We start from the raw sequence: 24,073 nt of genomic DNA on the forward strand, positions 1-24,073 counted from the left end.
TTTACGTACTATACGAATATGTAATAAAAAGTGGGGGTTCCTATTTAAAAAAACGCTGTTGATATCCGTTTGACCTATGGCAGCGCCATCTAGCGGGCCAACCATAGCGTCCTCTGGTTTCCCCCTTCAAGCTAGACAAGTTTCGTTTTTGGTAGTTTTTTCGTTTGACGCTTATTTCGTGAGGTATTTGGCCCGGTCACGATCAATGGACCACACTGTATATGTAGATGTAGAACAGTGAGGCGTATGTGGAACCACTGGAGAGAAGCGGGCCATACGCAGTGCCGACAGGTTACTGAAGTATACAAAGTGACAACAGCTTGGTTGGTTGTAACAGTCAGAACAGCTTCGTCCACAGTGTTGGCGCGACGATGGAGCTCTACAAAGGGTGTGGACATGTCTGCGTAGACGGTTCAAAGCTATCTGCTGCAGGCTCGACTTAGTGGCACGGATACCGCTGCATCGGCATCCACTGAGCAGAACCCATCAACGCCGCAGACTGTACTGGCCACGCGAACGCCTACACTGGCCTGCTGAGTGGAAACAAGTTAATGTTTCCAGACGAGTCCCCGCTCCAGCTCATCCTACAGTGATGGCCGCTTAAGCATTTGGCGCCGCCAGGGTGAACCCAATTAGACTGTATTGTTGAGCGCCATAGTGGGCAAACGCCAAGTGTGGTGGTTTGGGGAGCCATTGGGGGCAATCTGAACAGATACCGCCACATGAGGGAGTTGTACAGGCCGAGGTGATGCCCTTCCTGCAGATCGTTCCAAAGGCCATACTTCAGCAGGACAACACCAGGCCACATGTGCCGATCAATGTGCAAACCTTCTTCGATGGATGACCACAGCTTCCCTGGCCTGCCCATTCGCCTGACATACCGCCCATCGAGCATGTCTGGGATGTGGTCGGTCAGTAGCTGTTCGTTCAGGTCTTCCTGCAGCCGCAGTTGATGCTTTTCGACATACTTACACACCACGTGGCACAGTATTTCCCAGCAACTCACTCAGGTATCCTCTGATTCCACGCCACGACGTCTAGTGGCTGTGATTACAGCTCTCCATACTGAATTTCCACAGTCACAGTGCATGTACTGGTCTGCGGTCCATAATCATTTCTGTAGTGCCCCGTCCTTAATACGTAGAATAAATTTCATTGTGACCACAACTCTCGATCTTGGCGTTCCACTTCTTCCAAACAGTAGTGTATCATTACAGTCTATCAACCATAACCTGCAACCAATTGATCGCAAATCTATCGCGTGTTTCATTGCAGGTTTCGAGCCTTGTGGACATAGGAACGTCAGCGAACATTCTGAACACCTATCAGTACACCGATGATGATCTAAGTGCAGCCATCGACAAATTTAATAGGCACGTACACAAAGACTTCGAGGACAGCAGATTGAGCAGCACAATGGATGAAGCACTATCCCAAACTCGAGGTGAGCAACCCAGGATTTCCATTTTGGGCAATTTAATGTCTGTGGACATTCTTGCTTCATGCATGAACACAAGTAGCAGTGTATATTCCGTGAACACAATTTCAGTTTCAGACACTTCTCACATTACTTTTTTCATTAGTGCATCGCACCTAATCCCAGGTCTGATGAACTGCACGATAAGTTTTCCACATCAAAACTGCTAAAAACGATTTATAATATATTTATACACGAAAGGCATGGCTACAGACCCTGTTCCATTCCACATTTTAATGGAATGCTGTATTCCATACAGTCCAATTAAATGAATGAGATTAAATTTTTCCGAGAGTAACAATAAAAAACCATTATGACATTCAGTGTGCTACTTTTCATCCGTATACGTAAGTACATTGGTGTAATTAATTTGTCTACATAATGTGAAGCCATTCTTTGGACTTCTGAAGTTATCTGTGATGAAATACAGGGACAACAACTCGCACAGAAGCCAGACATCAATTAGAGTTGAAAGACATGAACGAAGGAATATGTTGAGAACGGAGTTCAGTCTGTCCCCTAATTTAGTAAAGAAACATAAAAAATGAACTACACGACAATTAATTATATTGCATTATCTAAGATAAAACATGTTCTATAGCCCAAAGATTGGTGTGATGCAGTTCTCCATGCCATTCTATCTCGTGCATGGCTGTTCCCCTATAGCTACTCCAACTACATGAATTTGAACTTACTTTCTATAGTCAAGCCTTGGTCTCCCTCTTCTGTTTTTACCCCACCACTGGCCTCCATTTCCACATTAACTACTTCCTGACGTCTCAGGATGTGATGACTAACTGAAACCCTAAGCTGCCGACAGGCGTTGTTGATATACCTCGATGTGAACAGCTGAAAATGTGTGCCCCGACCGGGACTCGAACCCGGGGTCTCCTGCTTACATGACAGACGCTCTATCCATCTGAGCCACAGAGAACACAGATAAATAGCGCGACTGCAGGGACTTATCCCTTGCACGTTTCCCGCGAGACTCACATTCCCAACTGTCCACAATTCTACATATGTAACGTACCTTATAGACATTTGCCCATTCACTCATTACTCGCGCACGCTTTGGCGATTCCCGTAAGAGTTTGGGCAACCTGTGCGCATTCGCACAGACGAAGGTCAATGGCTGGGTAGCCTTCAACTATATATATATGAAGACAGTAACTGTTCTCGAAAGAACAGATTACTGTTGTTGACCGTGCAGCTTTTCCCTGGAATAAATGATGACTAACTGAAACCCTGAGCTGCCGACAGGTGTTGTTGATATACCTGAATGGGCAAATGTCTATAAGGTACATTACATATGTAGAATTGTGGACAGTTGGGCATGTGAGTCTCGCGGGAAGCATGCACGGGATAAGTCCCTGCAGTCGCGATATTCATCTGTGTCCACGGTGGCTCAGATGGATAGAGCGTCTGCCATGTAAGCAGGAGATCCCGGGTTCGAGTCCCGGTCGGGGCACACATTTTCAGCTGTTCACATCGAGGTACATCAACAACACCTGTCGGCAGCTCAGGGTTTCAGTTAGTCATCATTTATTCCAGGGAAAAGCTGCACGGTCAACAACAGTAATCTGTTCTTTCGAGAACAGTTACTGTCTATATATATATATATATATATATATATATATATATATATATATATATATATATAGTCTCACGATGTGTCTTATCAACCTGTGTATTCTGCTAGTCAGGTGGCGCCACAAACCTCGCTTTCACTCTGATTACACTCAATACTTCTTCATTACTTCTGCTCATCTAATCTAGATCATAACATTTCAGTTTCATACAGTATAGACAAAGACTTCCAAGAGAGTCTTCCTAACACATTTTTTTTATTCGATGTTACTACGAGGAGCGTTGAATAAGTAAGGCAACACCTTTTTTTCTCAGCCAGTTTCGGTTGAAAACATGCAGAATTTGTTGTGGGACATCGTGGAATATTCCTGCCTCAGCCCCTGCAGTTTCACGAAATTTCGATAGGTGGCAGTGCTATACACAGTATTCGAAGAAGCGTCTGTAACGGAAGTGCTTTCCAATCAGAGAGCTGTCATTAGGCGTCATTCGACAGAAAACCAGAGCTTCGCAGTTATTCAGCGCTTGCAGAATGTCAGCGGAGACATGACAATAAACAAAAGCACGGTGAGTCGTTGGGAGAGAGTCTGTCATCGTGGCAATGAGGTCGTGCAAATCTGTCCGGTCTCCTGCTTGCCGCCTGGCTGTACACAGCTGTGACTCCTGGAATGTTGCAGCGTGCGGACACTCTCATTCGTGTTGATAGACAGGTCACAATCAAAAACCTCGCTGCACAACAGGACGTCTCTGTTGGTAGTGCCGACACACTCGTCCACCAGTTGGAGTATTCAAAGAAGATCATAATGAGCAACGGAGGACCATCTGTGTGTAAGTACTCGCGCTTTACCACGCCGATCGTGACAATTTTTTTCTCGAATATCGTCACAGGCGATGAAACATGGATTCATCACTCCGAACCGGAAACGAAAATGCAGTCCATGGAATGGTGCCACACCACCTTTCCTCCAAAGAAAATGTTCAAAGCCGTACTCTCAGCTGGTAAAGTAATGGCGTCGGTCTTCTGGCCCTCTGATGGGGTTATTCTGTTTGATGCCTTCCATCACGGTACAACATCATCTCTGAAATGTACTGTGTGCTATCCTCAGGAAATCGTAGAAACCACAACAGGGCATTCGTCGCCACAAACATGTAGATCCTCCCCCCCCCCCCCCAAGATAACGCACAGCCCCACACAAGTCTACGCGCCCAAAACTTCATTCGACTGTTCTTCCTCATTCACTCTACAGCCCGGATCTCGCACCTCCCGAAAAAATTGGTTCAAATGGCTCTAAGCACTATGGCACTTAACATCTGAGGTCATCAGTCCCCTTGACTTAGAACTACTTAAACCTAACGAACCTAAGGACATCACACAAATCCATGCCCGAGGCAGGATTCGAACCTGCGACCGTAGCAGCCGCGTGGGTCCGGACTGAAGCGCCTAGAACTTCTCGGCCACAGCGGCCGGCGCCCCTTCCGATCTCCATGTTTTTGGCCGAATCGAGGATGCATTCCGCGGGAAGTAGTTAGTGGATTATGGGGAGTTTATTGATGCAGCAAGACGTTGTCGCCGACGTCGGATAGTAGAGTGGTACCATGCGGGCATACCCCCCCCCCCCTCCCACTAAGACGAGACGTAAGGGCATGACATTGAAGACTATGTTGAAAAATAGGGTACTGTAGCCAAAGAAATGGGGAATAATTTGGCGAATTGGAATCGTGAATAAAACCGACGTGCTTTCAGGGTAAAAAATGTGTTGCGTTACTTATTGAACGATCTTCGTATATAAGGGACAACTGAAGTTTCCTTTACGACTCCGATGCGGATATATAAGCACCGACATGCAGGCAAGGGACCAGTATGGCATTCGTATCTTTCGGAAGTGCCTGCAGTAAATGCGGAAACGTGAACTATGGTGGCATTATTACCAAATGCGTCCAAAAAGGACCAACGTACCATTAATCTTTTCTTGGCTGTCAAAGGACGAACGCCGGTAGACATTCAACGAAGAATGAAGAATGTGTATGGGGCAGTAGGTCAGTCTGAAACCGCCATTGCGGAATGGTGTGCCATGTTGCGTGGTGGTCGCTGTTCTACACAAGACGCCTGTCGACCTGATTGGCGAGCCATATCCATGACAAGCGGGGGATGCTCGAACACCCGCCCTGTAGCCTTGATCTCACCACATGTGATTATTACGCTCTCAGCCGCTTATGAAAAGCCATGAAGAGTCGGAGACTCTGTTCGACTGGGATGTGCAGCAGACAGTCAAAAACTTCTTGCCGCAAAAGGACACTGAGTTTTACCAAACGGGTATCTTCAACGTGGTGCATTAGTGGAACGATTGATTGCCTCAGCGCTCACCGCGATTTTGCGTGATTGCCATACTGATTCTGGACTGCGCGGCTTTCGACTAGAAATTTTTTCAAAGCTCCTTACAAATCCATTTTTCGAGAACATATTTTCTGATTGTCGCTTCTCCATTTTACGTCCTCTTCGTTTCTGCCATCACCAGTATTTGTGCTGTCAGAAAAACCTGCATTTCATTTCCCAATCTAACCTATGAGACTCACCTCATTTTATTCGATTACTACATTCCCTTACCCTGTTTTATTTCTGTTGATGTCTATATTGTAATCTGTTTCAAGACACTAGCTATTCCACTCAATTAATCCTCCAAGTCTTTGACAGAATTATGATTTCAACAGCAAAGCTATTTTTTTTTCTCCGTGACCTTTACCTGCTTTCTCAAATTTATCCTTCATTTCCACCATTCCTTGCGCTATGTTCGGAAACTTTCCAAAATAATCCTTGTTACCTTTCCTCTCCACGCTTCCTGCCTATCCACCCATTTCCTTTCTCCTGCCAGACATAAGAACAATTCTACAGGTTAATTATAAATAATAACTGTCACAATGGAGAAATAATTTATAATCATGGAACTAACGCGGCAAGCACGAGTAAGTTACATGCAGAAACCGTAATGAGCCCAGGTGTTTACGCCAGCTTACGTAATGTATTCAATTGAATTACCAACCCGGCTGGTTAGTATACACTATACACCGAGAATCTTCACTGTTTTAGTAGAATGAGTGTACGCTGAATATATTTATTTTCATTGTGGTTTATTCATTTCCTTTTGTGTTAACATTTTAGTTATGAGAAATACAACTGATATTTATTTCCATTTCTGCTTCAGTTACTAAGGCAGAGTTGATTTTAGGCGTCTTCTTCTCTGTTATCCAGTTTATCTGTGGCCTACTTCTCATCTACGGAGCAATTCAGGTAAATTGTCTTACTATAGAAATACACTATGCTTATCAGAAACTGAACAACACTTCTTTTTGACACTTTCTGTTCCATTCTTGCTGTTTTGGAGTATTAAATGGTTGAAAAACTAATAAATATTATAATTCTGTCAGACAATTGTAGGTCTTATTTAAAATTCAGAAAGTTATCTTTTTATTTAATTGTTTGTATTATCAGTTGTTTATGAGTGGCTCGACACCGTTTTATTTGGCTTAAGCCCAGCTAATTGTTCAGTGTTATTGTGAGTTCAGAATATTTTTTGAAGAGCTCCAAAATTCCAAGGAATTGCTAGGCGTCGCTGCGCTGTATCCGAAGATGTAGTTGAGCGGCTGTAACTCTTCTAAATAACATTCGATGGAAAATCTAAGATGGAATGTAACAATATCGTGAAAAGGGCAGTTGCTACTCACGGTATAGCGGAAACGCTGAGTCGCAGATAGGCACAACAAAAATACTCTCACAAATACAGCTTTCGGTCAGTAAGACCTTCGTCAAAATTAGACGACAAACACACACATACGCACTTACGCAAACGCAACTCACATACCCATGACTGTAGTTCCCGGAGACTACAGTCATGAGTGTGTGAGGTGAGTATGTGTGAGTTTGTCGTCTAGTTTTGACGAAGGCCTTACTGGCCGAAAGCTATATTTGTGAGAGTATTTTTGTTGTGCCTATCTGCGACTCAGCGTTTCCGCTATACGGTGAGTAGCAACTTCCTTTTTCACAATACTGCTAATTAACATTCGGTTACCGAGCGGGATAGCGCAGTGGTTAGCATACCAGACTTGCGTTCAGGGGGACGACGGTTCAAACCAGGGTCCGGTCATTCTGATTTAGGTTTTCCGTGATTTCCCTGAATCGTTTAAGGCAAATACCAGGATGGTTCCTTCGAATGCGCTCGGCCGTTTTCCTTGTCCATCCTTCCCTCTCACGAGCTTGTGATCCGTCTCTAATGCCCTTGTTGTCGACGGGACGTTACATGTTAATCTCCTCCTCCTCCAACATTCGGTACCCCGAAAACTTAATTTTGGTTTACTTTCACACATAGAATCCTCGAGGCCTGTACGAGTGCAATTATAATACTCAATTGACTCATGGATGTCCTTGCCAGATTGGTACATTTTCACAGAAATCACACGGTTAATAATTCTCCCGATGAAATGACGGTGATAGCAGATTCGTTGGAAAACATACAGAAATCAATGTCCGAAAATCCTACGGCAGTACTCAGTACATAGAAACTGAGATCAGACACTTTTGGATAAATAACAATGTAACATACCTCTGAATTCAGAAATTGTAATCTCTTGAAAGTATCACATTCCTAAGAAATTGATGGGACGCCATTTGTATCGTAGGAATGACTTCAAATTATTACAAATTGTGAAGATGGCTAACAATAATGTAAGTATTTAAGGAAATTGATACAAATCCCCATATACATTCGTATCCCTACATGCGTCCCCACCAACTGAGTTTCCAAACGGTAGTGGAAATACTGTCGTTGCATTGCCTTCTTACGATATTCGCTCTCCAAGGAGAAGCTCTACAGCCACAGAGCGTCTAGCGTGCTCCCGCAGTTAGTAAAAACTCTTCACGCTGCGTTTGATAAAGTCCGCTAAATAATTTACGCAGACTGTATTCGAACACGACTCGAACTGCTCGCACAGTTTACGTCACATTTCCGTAACTCTCGGGTTCTGTTCGAATTTTTGATCGGCCTGCCATCTAGTGACTTTTGTTTCTACATCGCAAAGGCACGTGTTAGCGTTTCCAATACCCTATTGATTTTAATATTAAAAATAATTGTGGAACACGGTCTGGAATGTCTTCTAGGTTGCACGACATGTGCAACAAAGGCAACTAATAAGTAAATAAGAGATCTAAATCATGATTATCTCCAACTCTCAAGTTTTTACTTAGTCACGCGATCTAGCGACGTCTGATAGTACTAGTTCCAAGGTGGGTATTGCCGCTGTTAAGTCATTCTCGCGATAAAATTTCCTCACTTTACTACGATCTGTTTCGTTGCTCACCATTTAATTCTTAATAACTGGTCTTGACTGTTCCATCTGAATGTTGCCGTCTTGTTTTGAAACTGATTAAAATCTGGTAACGTTTTTCTTTGTTACTCTACCATATCAACAGGGACTGAATTGCTCACTTGCAACATAGTTCGTAAATTATTACCGTTTCTCATAAACAAAAAAATGGTTCAGTCAAGTTTCCTTTTTTTTAAGGACAACAAATTATTCTTTTTCTGTTATCTTAACTTAAATATTTATATTTCCCTACGTATCAGTACTACACTCCTGGAAATTGAAATAAGAACACCGTGAATTCATTGTCCCAGGAAGGGGAAACTTTATTGACACATTCCTGGGGTCAGATACGTCACATGATCACACTGACAGAACCACAGGCACATAGACACAGGCAACAGAGCATGCACAATGTCGGCACTAGTACAGTGTATATCCACCTTTCGCAGCAATGCAGGCTGCTATTCTCCCATGGAGACGATCGTAGAGATGCTGGATGTAGTCCTGTGGAACGGCTTGCCATGTCATTTCCACCTGGGGCCTCAGTTGGACCAGCGTTCGTGCTGGACGTGCAGACCGCGTGAGACGACGCTTCATCCAGTCCCAAACATGCTCAATGGGGGACAGATCCGGAGATCTTGCTGGCCAGGGTAGTTGACTTACACCTTCTAGAGCACGTTGGGTGGCACGGGATACATGCGGACGTGCATTGTCCTGTTGGAACAGCAAGTTCCCCTGCCGGTCTAGGAATGGTAGAACGATGGGTTCGATGACGGTTTGGATGTACCGTGCACTATTCAGTGTCCCCTCGACGATCACCAGTGGTGTACGGCCAGTGTAGGAGATCGCTCCCCACACCATGAAGCCGGGTGTTGGGCCTGTGTGCCTCAGTCGTATGCGGTCCTGATTGTGGCGCTCACCTGCACGGCGCCAAACACGCATACGACCATCATTGGCACCAAGGCAGAAGCGACTCTCATCGCTGAAGACACGTCTCCATTCGTCCCTCCATTCACGCCTGTCGCGACACCACTGGAGGCGGGCTGCACGATGTTGGGGCGTGAGCGGAAGACGGCCTAACGGTGTGCGGGACCGTAGCCCAGCTTCATGGAGACGGTTGCGAATGGTCCTCGCCGATACCCCAGGAGCAACAGTGTCCCTAATTTGCTGGGAAGTGGCGGTGCGGTCCCCTACGGCACTGCGTAGGATCCTACGGTCTTGGCGTGCATCCGTGCGTCGCTGCGGTCCGGTCCCAGGTCGACGGGCACGTGCACCTTCCGCCGACCACTGGCGACAACATCGATGTACTGTGGAGACCTCACGCCCCACGTGTTGAGCAATTCGGCGGTACGTCCACCCGGCCTCCCGCATGCCCACTATACGCCCTCGCTCAAAGTCCGTCAACAGCACATACGGTTCACGTCCACGCTGTCGCGGCATGCTACCAGTGTTAAAGACTGCGATGGAGCTCCGTATGCCACGGCAAACTGGCTGACACTGACGGCGGCGGTGCACAAATGCTGCGCAGCTAGCGCCATTCGACGGCCAACACCGCGGTTCCTGGTGTGTCCACTGTGCCGTGCGTGTGATCATTGCTTGTACAGCCCTCTCGCAGTGTCCGGAGCAAGTATGGTGGGTCTGACACACCGGTGTCAATGTGTTCTTTTTTCCATTTCCAGGAGTGTAGTTCGTAAATCATTACCGTTTCTCATAAACAAAAAAATGGTTCAGTCAAGTTTCCTTTTTTTTTAAGGACAACAAATTATTCTTTTTCTGTTATCTTAACTTAAATATTTATATTTCCCTACGTATCAGTACTATATCGGAACTCATTGCAAATTTGTTCAAACACGATAGGAGTTTGTGCAGTGGTAGGATTTAACGCTGTTTCCTCCAGTGTTCCATCAAACTGTCGATTTTAAGCGGAGCCACAACTTATTGTTGTGTCTTGTTCGAAGTTCCTTGCGTTTCCCTCTCTCTCGCGCCACGCGGGTCAACACATAATTGTTCGAGCAAGCTCAATGCCGTATCGGACACTGAGGCGTGTCGGGAAATCTCGTAGTCCGTTCGAACGCGAGTACTGTTTATACAGCCCTACACATACCCCTCGTTTGTCTTACGCAGGGATCATATCCTGCAACGAACAGTTCACTCAAATACACGCAAGGTTATACTACACTTTGAAACTGTAATATTATTGGATTTCAGATACTTTGCATATGAGATATTCGTCATAAAAGAAAAGGACAGCCAACGAGCTGTAGTTCGTAAAGATGCTAAGCACCACAGCGATAGAGTAAAGAGACGAAATATTTTTTTTAAATGTGCACCTATATCAAGACGCGCGTCCAGCGTTAAATACTCTAAATAGACACTATGACCCGCTGGGCGCAGATATTTAAAATCATTGCCGCAGCACTTGATAGCAAGAAGCTGCGAAACAGAAGAAAGAACAATCTATCTTTTGTTAAGAAATATTCTAGAGACTTCATTATCCCTTGTACTTCTGGTCGCTGACATGTTAAGACGTACTACATAGCATTGCTACAAGTTGTATTTTTATTTTGTGTAAAACTATGTGAAACGACGAACAAATATTTCGGTAACTCGGGTGAGGATACAATGTACTTACGCACACGCAAGGACATTTAATTTTAAGAAGGAACGGACTGACAAAGCAGAGATTATTGGACTGCGCCATGTACAAAAGAAATATCAGATGTAAATCATGCATTTATTGTGTATTTGTCAATGTGTAGACCTTTAAAGCCACTTTCTCAAAATATATTAATATTTTAGTATGCAGTAATTTTCTTCTTATTCTTTTCTTTCACTAACCAAAAATGGTGTTCAAATTTTATATGAGCTTTGTTACAGGTTCGCTCTTTATCGCGGTGTCTCGATTGTATTTGGGAGTACAACTAATGTGTTCAACTTCCGATCTGTTAATCCTTCTCTTACGAAATTCCACTAATTTGCTTTCATTTCCATTTTTATATTCAAATGGTCCCTTAGGTATTTTCATCGAAGATTCTGATTGCGTGAAGGCAATCCGGTCAAAATATCAATTAAGAAAACCCTTTCGCATAATCAATCCGTACGTCTCCTGAAAATCGAGTACCGAAGCATCGGTGATCAATTAATAATCTCTCTCTCTTTTTAAGTCGTACTAAAAAACGTCCCACAGGATAGCCGTAAGTACGCAATCTAGCGTTAGGTTGCATTTTGTCAGTAAATATTACCAACCAACAGTTACAGCATCACTATTACTATTTACTACTATTTCTTACATAGGATAAGCAAGTTCCTAGCGCCAGAAAATGAAAAACAAAGGCCATATTTCTCTATATTATTGTTTTTACTGATCACTCTACCGTTACCTAATTTTGGTAAGAATTATAATTTATTAGTTTTGTTGAAATGCTTCTTATATACCAGAGAACATTACTAGTGTTTGTTTTCAGGAGGACGAATACATAATGCTCCCAACATATCATGTGTGAAAGTAAAGAAGCAAATGTGTACCAGTAATGTCAGCTTTCTCTGTTGCATTTCAGGAAAAGGCTGGCATACTTCTTCCATGGGTGGTTGTACAAACCCTGCTACTCATAGCAGTGACTGCAATGGGCATTGTCTCATGTATTAAAGCTTTTGCGGTTATCGAATCAACTATCGCCGGCATTATTACAGTTGTTTGGGTCGTCCTCTACTTTCGTAAGTACACAATTATTATGCATTCCGATGCAAAAGCCGCTTTACTCTCAATTACAGTTTTATAGTTTTCGTTGTCACACATGGTACTAGAAACACGCCGATAGGCTGTTATCATAATGCTCATGAAACTATTTGCTAGTTACAATAGTTTGAAGAGTCTTATGTTGCACATTGATCTGTCATTCAGTATTATTAAACAGCTACCTAAGATAGACACTGCCTACAGGAAAAAGAGACCTTTGGAGAGAAGAGAACCACTTGTATGAATATCAAGAGCTCAGATGGCAACCCAGTTCTAAGCAAAGAAGGGAAGGCAGAAAGGTGGAAGGAGTATATAGAGGGTTTATACAAGGGCGATGTACTTGAGGACAGTATTATGGAAATGGAAGAGGATGTAGATGAAGATGAAATGGGAGATAAGATACTGCGTGAAGAGTTTGACAGAGCACTGAAAGACCTGAGTCGAAACAAGGCCCCGGGAGTAGACAACATTCCATTAGAACTACTGATGGCCTTGGGAGAGCCAGTCATGACAAAACTCTACCATCTGGTGAGCAAGATATATGAGACCGGCGAAATACTCACAGACTTCAAGAAGAATATAATAATTCCAATACCAAAGAAAGCAGGTGTTGACAGATGTGAAAACTACCGAACTATCAGTTTAATAAGTCACAGCTGCAAAATACTAACCCGAATTCTTTACAGACGAATGGAAAAACAGGTAGAAGCGGACCTCGGGGAAGATCAGTTTGGATTCCGTAGAAATGTTGTAACACGTGAGGCAATACTAACCTTACGACTTATCTTAGAAGAAAGATTAAGAAAAGGCAAACCTACGTTTCTAGCATTTGTAGACTTAGAGAAAGCTTTTGACAACGTTAACTGGAATACTCTCTTTCAAATTCTGAAGGTGGCAGGGGTAAAATACAGGGAGCGAAAGGCTATTTACAATTTGTACAGAAACCAGATGGCAGTTATAAGAGTCGAGGGGCATGAAAGGGAAGCAGTGGTTGGGAAAGGAGTGAGACAGGGTTGTAGCCTCTCCCCGATGTTATTCAATCTGTATATTGAGCAAGCAGTAAAGGAAACAAAAGAAAAATTCGGAGTAGGTATTAAAATTCATGGAGAAGAAGTAAAAACTTTGAGGTTCGCCGATGACATTGTAATTCTGTCAGAGACAGCAAAGGACTTGGAAGAGCAGTTGAACGGAATGGACAGTGTCTTGAAAGGAGGATATAAGATGAACATCAACAAAAGCAAAACGAGGATAATGGAATGTAGTCAAATTAAATCGGGTGATGCTGAGGGGATTAGATTAGGAAATGAGACAAAGTAGTAAAGGAGTTTTGCTATTTAGGGAGTAAAATAACTGATGATGGTCGAAGTAGAGGGGATATAAAATGTAGACTGGCAATGGCAAGGAAATCGTTTCTGAAGAAGAGAAATTTGTTAACATCGAGTATAGATTTAAGTGTCAGGAAGTCGTTTCTGAAAGTATTTGTATGGAGTGTAGCCATGTATGGAAGTGAAACATGGACGATAACCAGTTTGGACAAGAAGAGAATAGAAGATTTCGAAATGTGGTGCTACAGAAGAATGCTGAAGATAAGGTGGGTAGATCACGTAACTAATGAGGAGGTATTGAATAGGATTGGGGAGAAGAGGAGTTTGTGGCACAACTTGACTAGAAGAAGGGATCGGTTGGTAGAACATGTTTTGAGGCATCAAGGGATCACAAATTTAGCATTGGAGGGCAGCGTGGAGGGTAAAAATCGTAGAGGGAGACCAAGAGATCAAGACACTAAGCAGATTCAGATGGATGTAGGTTGCAGTAGGTACTGGGAGATGAAGAAGCTTGCACAGGATAGAGTAGCATGGAGAGCTGCATCAAACCAGTCTCAGGACTGAAGACCACAACAACAACAACACCTCACAGAAAGCTTGCATTCGGTTTATCCTCTGGTAGTGGTTCTTTTTTTAATCCTATTCCTCACATTAGTATTTCTTCATGACTCTCTGTCTATATTAATTTTTCACAAATTTCGCACACTTCTGCCCTTTCCTTTATCGCAAGTACTCTGGCACAGTGTGTTAGCTCTGTGTACAATCAAACACCATTACTTCATTTTTGACACAGTGATACTTAGATCCATCGAAAAGTTTCAGATTTTGTATAGAATAGAATAGAATAGAATCTTTATTTGCCTTTCAGTATGTTTTCCATACAATTGTCATCGTCAGTGCGTTCAATGCATTTTTTTAAAATTACAATAATTATTATTCTACATAACTGTACCTGTGCAGGGCAAGCAGATACGCATGCTAAAGTAATATTGATAATACAACAATTATTCATTCACAATAGTAATAATAATAATAATACATCATAACAGTTAAATATACAATAGTATCAAGATATATTTATGGTACATCTTATGTATCCATATAAAAAGTCTTTGCTGGTACATTACTGTCACAAACATATAGATATAATTCATATGGCAGTTTTTTGTTTCATGCAGCATATCTCTTTTGTGTCACTGTTTAGAAACTCATCAAGTGAGTGATATGGCGTACATTTGAGCCACACTTCTATTGTCTGCTTAAAGTTATTCATCGGTAGTTCGCTCACAGCTTTTGGGAGTTTGTTATAAAATTTCAAGCTAAGGTGTTTATGGCTCTTTTGTGTTAATGTCAGCCTTGTGTATGGTACGTCTATGTTACTATTATTTCGAGTATTATGAACATGCACTTTAGATCTTAAAGTTCTTTACATTCTCTTTAGCATTTATTAAACAATTATAAATGTATATACTAGGTACTGTCATTATCTTTATTTCTTTAAAATGATTTTTGCAACTTTGTCTTGGTGCTAGTCCTAAAATGCACCTGACTGCTTTCTTCTGCCACTTGAAGATGGTACTTGAACCCACTGAGTTACCCCAAAGAAGTACCCCATATTGCAGTTGTGAACGGAAAAAAGCGAAGTATGTGGAGATTAGCAGATTTTTACCGATAACGTGTCTCAGCTTGTGTAATAGAAAGAGAGTTCGAGCAAGTTTGCCACATAGATAATTTGTGTGTCAGTTCCATGTAAGTTTTTGCTCTATATGTAAACCTAGTAACTTGACATTTTTTGTATTCTGTTCAACTGGTTTCAGGGTGAAGTAAATTTCTTCAGTTTTCAATTTGTTTATTGATAAAAGGTTGGCTCTGCACCACTCACTGCTCATTTCAGTCACCCGACTAAACATATCCATTAGCACCGTACTGAGAAATCTGGCATTAGTGGGCTATGGTAGCTGCCGACCAACGTAAGTGCCTTTGCCAACAGTATTAAGTTCAAATGGCTCTAAGCACTATGGGACTTAACATCTGAGGTCATCACTCCCCTAGACTTAGAAATACTTAAACCTAACTAAAATAAGGACATCACACACATCCATGTCCGAGGCAGGATTCTAACATGCGATCGTAGCAGCAGTGGGGTTCCGGACTGAAACTCCTAGACCCTCTCGGCCACAAGGGGCCGGCTAGCATTATGTCGCCTGCAGTTCCTCTTCGGGGCTCGTGACCATATCGATTGGACCCTAGACGACTGGAAAACCGTGGCCTGGTTAGCAGAGCCCGATTTCAGTTGGTAAGAGCTGATGGTAGAGTTCGAGTGTGGCGAAGCCTAGGACCCAAGCTATCAACAAGGTACTGTGCAAGGTGGTGGTGGCTCTGGAATTGTGTTGGCTGTGTTTGCTTGGAATAAACTGGGTCCTCTGGCCACACTGAACCGATTATTGATTGGAAATGTTTATGTTCGGCTACTTGTAAACCATTTGCAACCATTAAACGACTTCATGTTCCCATGACAATGCGCCATGCCACCTGGTCACAATTGTTCGCGATTGGTTTTGAGGTACATTTAGGGCAATTCGAATGAATGGTTTGGCCACCCAGCTCCCATCGAACATTTATGAGACATGATGGGTAGTTCATTTCGTGCACAAAATCCAGGACAGGCAACACCTTCGAATTTGTGGACTGCTATGGAAGCAGCATGGATCAATGTTTCCGCAGGGGACATACAACAGGTGTCCATGCCACGGCAAGATGCTGTTCCAGGCAGTGCAAAAGAAAGACCGATACGATACTAGGAAGTATCTCATACCTTTTTCCACCTCAGTGTAATGGCTATAAGCGAAGGTGATTTACGAAGATCCATATACAGGGTGTTTCAAAAATGACCGGTATATTTGAAACGGCAATAAAAACTAAACGAGCAGCGATAGAAATACACCGTTTGTTGCAATGTGCTTGGGACAACAGTACATTTTCAGGCAGACAAACTTTCGAAATTACAGTAGTTACAATTTTCAACAACAGATGGCGCTGCGGTCTGGGAAACTCTATAGTACTATATTTTCCACATATCCACCATGCGTAGCAACAATATGGAGTAGTCTCTGAATGAAATTACCCGAAACCTTTGACAACGTGTCTGGCGGAATGGCTTCACATGCAGATGAGATGTTCTGCTTCAGCTGTTCAATTGTTTCTGGATTCTGGCGGTACACCTGGTCTTTCAAGTGTCCCCACAGAAAGAAGTCACAGGGGTTCATGTCTGGCGAATAGGGAGGCCAATCCATGCCGTCTCCTGTATGTTTCGGATAGCCCAAAGCAATCACACGATCATCGAAATATTCATTCAGGAACTTAAAGACGTCGGCCGTGCGATGTGGCCGGGCTCCATCTTGCATAAACCACGAGGTGTTCGCAGTGTCGTCTAAGGCAGTTTGTACCGCCACAAATTCACGAAGAATGTCCAGATAGCGTGATGCAGTAATCGTTTCGGATCTGAAAAATGGGCCAATGATTCCTTTGGAAGAAATGGCGGCCCAGACCAGTACTTTTTGAGGATGCAGGGACGATGGGACTGCAACATGGGGCTTTTCGGTTCCCCATATGCGCCAGTTCTGTTTATTGACGAAGCCGTCCAGGTAAAAATAAGCTTCGTCAGTAAACCAAATGCTGCCCACGTGCATATCGCCGTCATCAATCCTGTGCACTATATCGTTAGCGAATGTCTCTCGTGCAGCAATGGTAGCGGCGCTGAGGAGTTGCCGCGTTTGAATTTTGTATGGATAGAGGTGTAAACTCTGGCGCATGAGACGATACGTGGACGTTGGCGTCATTTAGACCGCAGCTGCAACACGGCGAACGGAAACCCGAGGCCGCTGTTGGATCACCTGCTGCACTAGCTGCGCGTTGCCCTCTGTGGTTGCCGTACGCGGTCGCCCTACCTTTCCAGCACGTTCATCCGTCACGTTCCCAGTCCGTTGAAATTTTTCAAACAGATCCTTTATTGTATCACTTTTCAGTCCTTTGGTTACATTAAACCTCCGTTGAAAAGTTCGTCTTGTTGCAACAACACTGTGTTCTAGGCGGTGGAATTCCAACACCAGAAAAATCCTCTGTTCTAAGGAATAAACCATGTTGTCTACAGCACACTTGCACGTTGTGAACAGCACACGCTTACAGCAGAAAGGCGACGTACAGAATGGCGCACCCACAGACTGCTTTGTCTTCTATATCTTTCACATCACTTGCAGCGCCATCTGTTGTTGAAAATTGTAACTACTGTAATTTCGAAAGTTTGTCCGCCTGAAAATGTACTGTTGTCCCAAGCATATTGCAACAAACGGTGTATTTCTATCGCTGCTCGTTTAGTTTTTATTGCCGTTTCAAATATACCGGTCATTTTTGAAACACCCTGTACATACTTTCAAAAGTGTTCAAAAAATGCGGTATGAATATCCCGGAAACTGAAAGAAATCCATTCGCTCTAAATGTGAAAGATCTTTTAATACCAAAAATTTCTATAAAAATGAAATAACAGAGGAGGTACAAGACTCTGTATATTTGGTTAGTGATTCCCCGCAAGTTACAAAGTGAACAGGCATAGAAATTAATCTGGCCGTAGATGTAGTACAAAATTACGAAACACCAGAGATTTAAAAATAAATTATAATCATGTCTTGTTGGTCATAGCTTCTACAAATGAAAAGAATTTTTAATTCTCGATTTGCAAACACCTGCAAAAACAGAGTTTAACAAAGAGTTCCGTGGGGAAACTTCCATACATACCGCGCATAGTAACTGGACTATGTGTATAATAACGCTGGCTCACCTGTCAATAGAAGCTCAATGGTACTTATTAAGTACAACTTGGAAAGCAGTATCCTATTCAAAAGCACCATCTTTCAGTTTATTTTAATTGATTAAATATACAGGGTGGTCCATTGATCGTGACCGGGCCAAATATCTCACGAAATAAGCGTCAAACGATAAAACTACAAAGACGACACTTGTCTAGCTTGAAGGGGGAAACCAGATGCCGCTGTGGTTGGCCAGCTAGATGGCGCTGCCATAGGTCAAACAGGTATCAACTGTTTTTTTTTTAAATAGGAACCCCCATTTTTTATTATATATTCGTGTAGTACGTAAGGAAATATGAATGTTTTAGTTGGACCACTTTTTTGGCTTTGTGATAGATGGCGCTGTAATAGTCACAAACATGTGGCTCACAATTTTAGACGAACAGTTGATAACAGGTAAGTTTTTTAAATTAAAATACAGAACGTTTGAACATTTTATTTCGGTTGTTCCAATGTCATACATGTACAGTCTTAGACATAAAAACTGACCGCCGGCCGGCCGCCACGAAGTCCGAGTCGTTCACTTAAGGTGGCCAATAAAACTGGCCGCCCCTGACAACTCTAAATCCGGTCATCTGCACAATCAGGCAACACTGTAAGATGCGGAAGTGTTAGGAGGAAGTGTTGACTGCTTCCGAGGTGCACTCGGGTTGTGTGAACCCGTGGCCTAGTATAATCGTCGTACTTTCTAAACTTATAGTCGCCTGTTCGTGTCCACCTGTATTTTTTTTTTTACTACATTTCGGACCTCGTCTAAAGTTATGAGTCTGATTGAACATCAAACATAATAGGCTTGACATTCTACCCACCAGCAATAACAAGTATTCCAGAAACAATTCCGCAGGACAGTTCGTGGCTGCGTCGCGATCATAACAGCTTACGCTCTTGCGTTTCCTCGCGCTGCAGCAGCTACCGGCCACCGGCCAGACGCCACCCGCCGCCTGAAATCCGGCGCCGCCCACGTGAACGCGGCGTGACGCTGTCAGTGTATGTATTAACTGTCATTTTCGAATTTAAAGTTCTAGTTATCATTTTGCAGTTATGCAACTGTATGTGGAGCGAGTGCTTTTGGGAAAAATACGCCAGAATAAAGATATTCTTGTTTCAACAAAGATCGTTCTGGCATGAATGATTTTCCACATTAACGAAGTGTCGACTACTGATATATGTGATAGATTACCGTTTCACCATCATGCGACATTTTCATTCAACAGGCATAGTTCAGAAGTCTGACGTAGGAGTATTGCATGCTCTAATTCGAAACAACAAAAATCATGGAGTGACTATTATTGAACGTCATCAGGTTGCTCATTGAGCATTCGTATGCAGTGCTGTTTTTGGTGACGTGTTATGATACCTGTATCGTTAACTTCCTCACAAGAAATGAAAGGCTGAGCCCAGCTAAAACACGTAAACTCGGTCAAAGAGTAGTGTAAACATAATGTTTTACATGTGATAGCTCCAAAAGTGTGTTTTGGGCTACGAATTCTGCCCCAAGGGGTGTGTGCAACACAGCTGGAATTTGTTGCCAACAACTGAGACACCTTTCGGTCGCAGTGTAAGAAAATCGAGCAACACAACAACATCACCTGTGCTTCTGCATGATAACGCGCTCTGTTGATTTGAGAAACAAAACTATCCAGGAGATTGATAGTAAAGTCGTGTCACAGGCACTTGTATTGATAGGGAAGTCCTCTCTCAAGCACTTGTCCTTCTCGTCATATATTCGTAAAATTGTACCTTTCCCGCTCTTGATTGATCAACCGTCAAGGCAATTCATTTCTAGACGAAAATATTCTTAAAAGTACACTGGTTAAAACCTAACTAACATAAGGACATCACACACATCCATGGCCGAGGCAGGACTCGAAACTGCGATGTAGCGGTCGCGCGGTTTCTGACTGTAGCGCCTAGAACCGCTCGGTCACGACGGCCGGCTCTGGATTTCAGCGAATCTCGAAAGCCGAACGAAAGCAGCTTGCACCTTGTAGCCAAGCATGTTACCTGGGAACTGGTTTTTTCCTAAAGTGGGGAGACTTCCTTTTGAGGTTGAATTGTTGGCAAATGTCAGTCAGACGTGTGCCATTGGTCTAAGCGTTTCGGTGTGTTGAATTTGTACCAATGATTTTTCTACAGGTTTTTTGTGTCCCAAATAGAGAGTTGAAGTCTCCCATTAGTATTTTCACGTCATCTTGGTGAATTTTGCTCATAGTATTTTCGAGTGTGTTCCAGAATTTTTCGACATTTTCGGTGTTTTTCTTATTTTCGGTGTTGGTGGGGGCATGTGCATTGATGAGTGTATATTTGTTACTGGGGCTCTGAATGAGCATAGTCGTAAGTCTGATGGCCGAGCGGTTCTAGGCGTTTCAGTCCGGAACCGCGCGACTGCTACGGTCGCAGGTTCGAATCCTGCTCGGGCATGGATGTGTGTGATGTCCTTAGGTTAGTTAGGTTTAAATAGTTCTAAGTCTAGGGGACTGATGACCTCCACTGTTAAGTCCCATAGTGCTCAGAGCTGTTTGAACCATTTGATTGTTGATAGGTGTGACTTCTTTGACAGAGTTGATGATAGATCTGTGTTCGAGAAATGCAATGCCGAAGATAGGTACGCCTTACGCTACCTCTTGTTGTATTTTGCTCTTGAAGATTCAATGGTTTTCGTTATGCAAGGTTTCATTGTGTGTTATTCGTGGTTCTTGAAGAGCAAGGATTAGAATTTTTTGTCGGTCGATTTCTTATGTGAGATTATTTAGTTTTCGTGTTTGGATCAATCTATCGATGTTTAGCTTTCAATTGCATGTTTTCTGCTTGTAGGGAAATTTACCAGAGATCTTCGATATTCTCTGCCATGATAACCTGGACTCCCCAGAATCCGAAAATCCAACTGCCGCCTGTCGACAGGCGGGTTGTGTACCACCAGGCGTAAAGTTGACTTTGCTTGCATAGTTCATGTTTGCTTGTGTCTCATTGGTTTGGCCTGGGTGATTCCAGGACCGGACAGGGCCATAGGGTGTTGAAGCCTTTGCAACCAAATATTTTCAGCCGAGCTCACTGAGCTATTGTCATTATGTTATTAGCAAATTCGATATGATGTATCTTCGAACCACTGAAATAGATGTGTATTGTTCGATTCAGTATGTCCATCACATAACTATGGGCTATAATTACATTACATTGCTGCTATTAGACATATTTCTCATTTTATCTTAGACAGTTGCTACCTGTTACTCCATCATAAGAATTTATGTGCGCAGCATTGTTGCAATACAGTCGTTCAAATTCTACGACTTCTGTAATTCCATTTCGATACCTGATCGTTTTAATCGGATTCAGCCAGTCAGTCTTAATGTGGATATCCGACTACGACTCTCATCATATAATAGGCTAGGTAAACCACATTCTTAACCGGCCTGTTGAATCTAGATCACTTATCTATGACAGGGACTGTATTCTTAAACACTGTGGAAAATAATAATCCAATGTGCTTATTACAAACACGTTATTTAAATATAAATATATGAACTAACGAGATAACAGTTTATTTACAGGAGCAAAGCCCCATCCATCATAGCAGAGCAGTGAGAGATTGGTTTCAGGGCCAAGAGAGGATAAAACTGTTCCAGTTTGTTCCACGATCACCGAAGATCAGCCAGATAGAGAATATGTGGGCAAAAGTAACAAGGTCATTGCCATGTGGACCTACAAATGCAAGCGACCTTTGGACGAATATAGAAAACGTATGGTGGGAAGTAAACCATCACACTACACTGTCGACAACTTAATGAAATCAATGCCCCTACGCCTGCGAGAAATCTTACGTAATGATCGTTGGTGGGTTGGTTACTAAAAGTATACTCGTCCACAAAACCCATGTGGACAATTATCTGATAATCGGCCAAGCTTTGCTTTGTCGCAGCTCTTTAGCATAAAAGTCCATTTACTTTCAGTCTCCTCCTTACAATTCTTGCAATGCAAGGTAATTGAAAAATATCATCCACTCGACGCCAACTGAGGAACTGACTGGCGCATGTGTTGTTCAACACACAGTAGTTGTCACCCTCACTGGAATCAATGGCTCTTTGTGCGTGCGTGCGTCTGCGTGTGTGTGTGTCTTGTGTGTGTGTGTGTGTGTGTGTGTGTGTGTGTGTGTGTGTGTGTGTGTTTTCGTGTTCACGCACAAAAAAATGGTTCAAATGGCTCTGAGCACTATAGGACTCAACTGCTGTGGTCATAAGTCCCCTAGAACTTAGAACTACTTAAACCTAACTAACCTAAGGACAGCACACAACACCCAGCCATCACGAGGCAGAGAAAATCCCTGACCCTGCCGGGAATCGAACCCGGGAACCCGGGCGTGGGAAGCGAGAACGCTACCGCACGACCACGAGATGCGGGCTGTTCACGCACAATCGGAATCAATACTGCTAACATTAGAGAGACAACCAACAATAAATATTGCATCAAATACGACAGTAAAGTATTTTAATGCGATGGGAAGTTACAAACTGAATATTTACCCAACCCACGTCCTGCGTATTACGGTAAGTTCAAAATGGTTCAAATGGCTCTGGTAATGGGACTTAACTTCTAAGGTCATCAGTCCCCTAGAACTTAGAACTACTTAAACCTAACTAACCTAAGGACATCACACACATCCATGCCCGAGGCAGGATTCGAACCTGCGACCGTAGCGGTCGCACAGTTCGAGACTGTAGCGCCTAGAACCGCTCGGCCACCCCGGCCAGCTTACGTTAAGTAAGATGTATTAACTCCATAGCATCGTTAGCAGAGACAGTGCGTTCTTGTTGTCGAGGCTCGCGACAAGTACAGCGATTAGCAGTGCCCAATGCCGCCGCGCTTTGTTTATGTTGGCTGAGCGTGGACACTGCAGCAGACGCTTCGCCATAGACAGAAAGAAATCACGTTGGCTCAGACTGCAGTGAGCGGATATCACTGCCTGCGTGTTCTTATAGTAACCAACTTGAGACTCTACTCACAGGTGCCATGGGGCAATTGCAAAGGGTATCATGTCATTAGTCATCTGAATATTAACCAGTGATGAAATGTCCACTCTATTTGAATCCAAAGAAAATAGGAACCTTCTCACAAAGGAATGTGAGGTGATATCAAAATTTATCCAACATACAAAAATTAACTGCAGGGCTTTCATGTATGCAGTAGTAGCAAACAAGGAAATATTATGTCTTGCAAGCGTATATTTCATTTCCTCTTCTAATATTAACGCCCTTGTTTTAGTATGAAGTGAGAAAATAAACGCGAAAAACTAAAGTTCCTGAGAAGCATATAAGCCATTACCTCTTCTCATATCATAACTTTTGTTTTAGTATGAAGTAAAAAAATAAATAGTTTAGGGTTCTGAAGCATAATATGACACCAGATTCTTATCGTAGGCGCTATCGGAAACGCAAAAACAGGGAGCTGTCCATTCTTTTGTCCAACAGTCTGTTCCCATTCATGCATTACTCTGGCTAGGAGATTCTTATTTAAGGACTTGTGGGCATCAAGTTCTTCAGCAGAATAAGCCTTATGTTATTGCGCTAAATACGGTATGGAAAAAATGCAACAAAGACGAGTTCCCCTAAAGCAGTGAGGATATTTGCACATGTCTGTATTCAGCAATGACTGCCAGCTGCCACAATACTTCACAGAATCCAGACGGCAGGCAACACAACTGTGCGTGCGCTTCAGACTTCATACAGTAAGACGTCAGGAG

General features: G+C 43.1%; 1 protein-coding gene across 2 annotated transcripts in view; it reads left to right on the forward strand.

Annotated features, from left to right (window-relative positions):
- The window catches only part of LOC126210431 (uncharacterized), a 64,897-nt gene that overhangs the window by 36,183 nt on the left and 4,641 nt on the right, over nt 1-24,073 (forward strand). The window contains exons 1-3 of one of the 2 annotated variants that reach the window (XM_049939664.1): nt 1,398-1,444; nt 6,262-6,347; nt 11,974-12,130. In XM_049939664.1, coding sequence (XP_049795621.1) covers nt 1,417-1,444; nt 6,262-6,347; nt 11,974-12,130 — 271 coding nt within the window. In that variant the 5' untranslated portion in view covers nt 1,398-1,416. Of the gene's footprint in view, nt 1-1,397; nt 1,445-6,261; nt 6,348-11,973; nt 12,131-24,073 lie in introns of those variants that run through there. The other variant, XM_049939665.1, reaches the window with a different exon arrangement.

This window comes from Schistocerca nitens, chromosome 10, assembly GCF_023898315.1.
Source record: "Schistocerca nitens isolate TAMUIC-IGC-003100 chromosome 10, iqSchNite1.1, whole genome shotgun sequence".
Lineage (NCBI taxonomy): Eukaryota > Metazoa > Arthropoda > Insecta > Orthoptera > Acrididae > Schistocerca > Schistocerca nitens.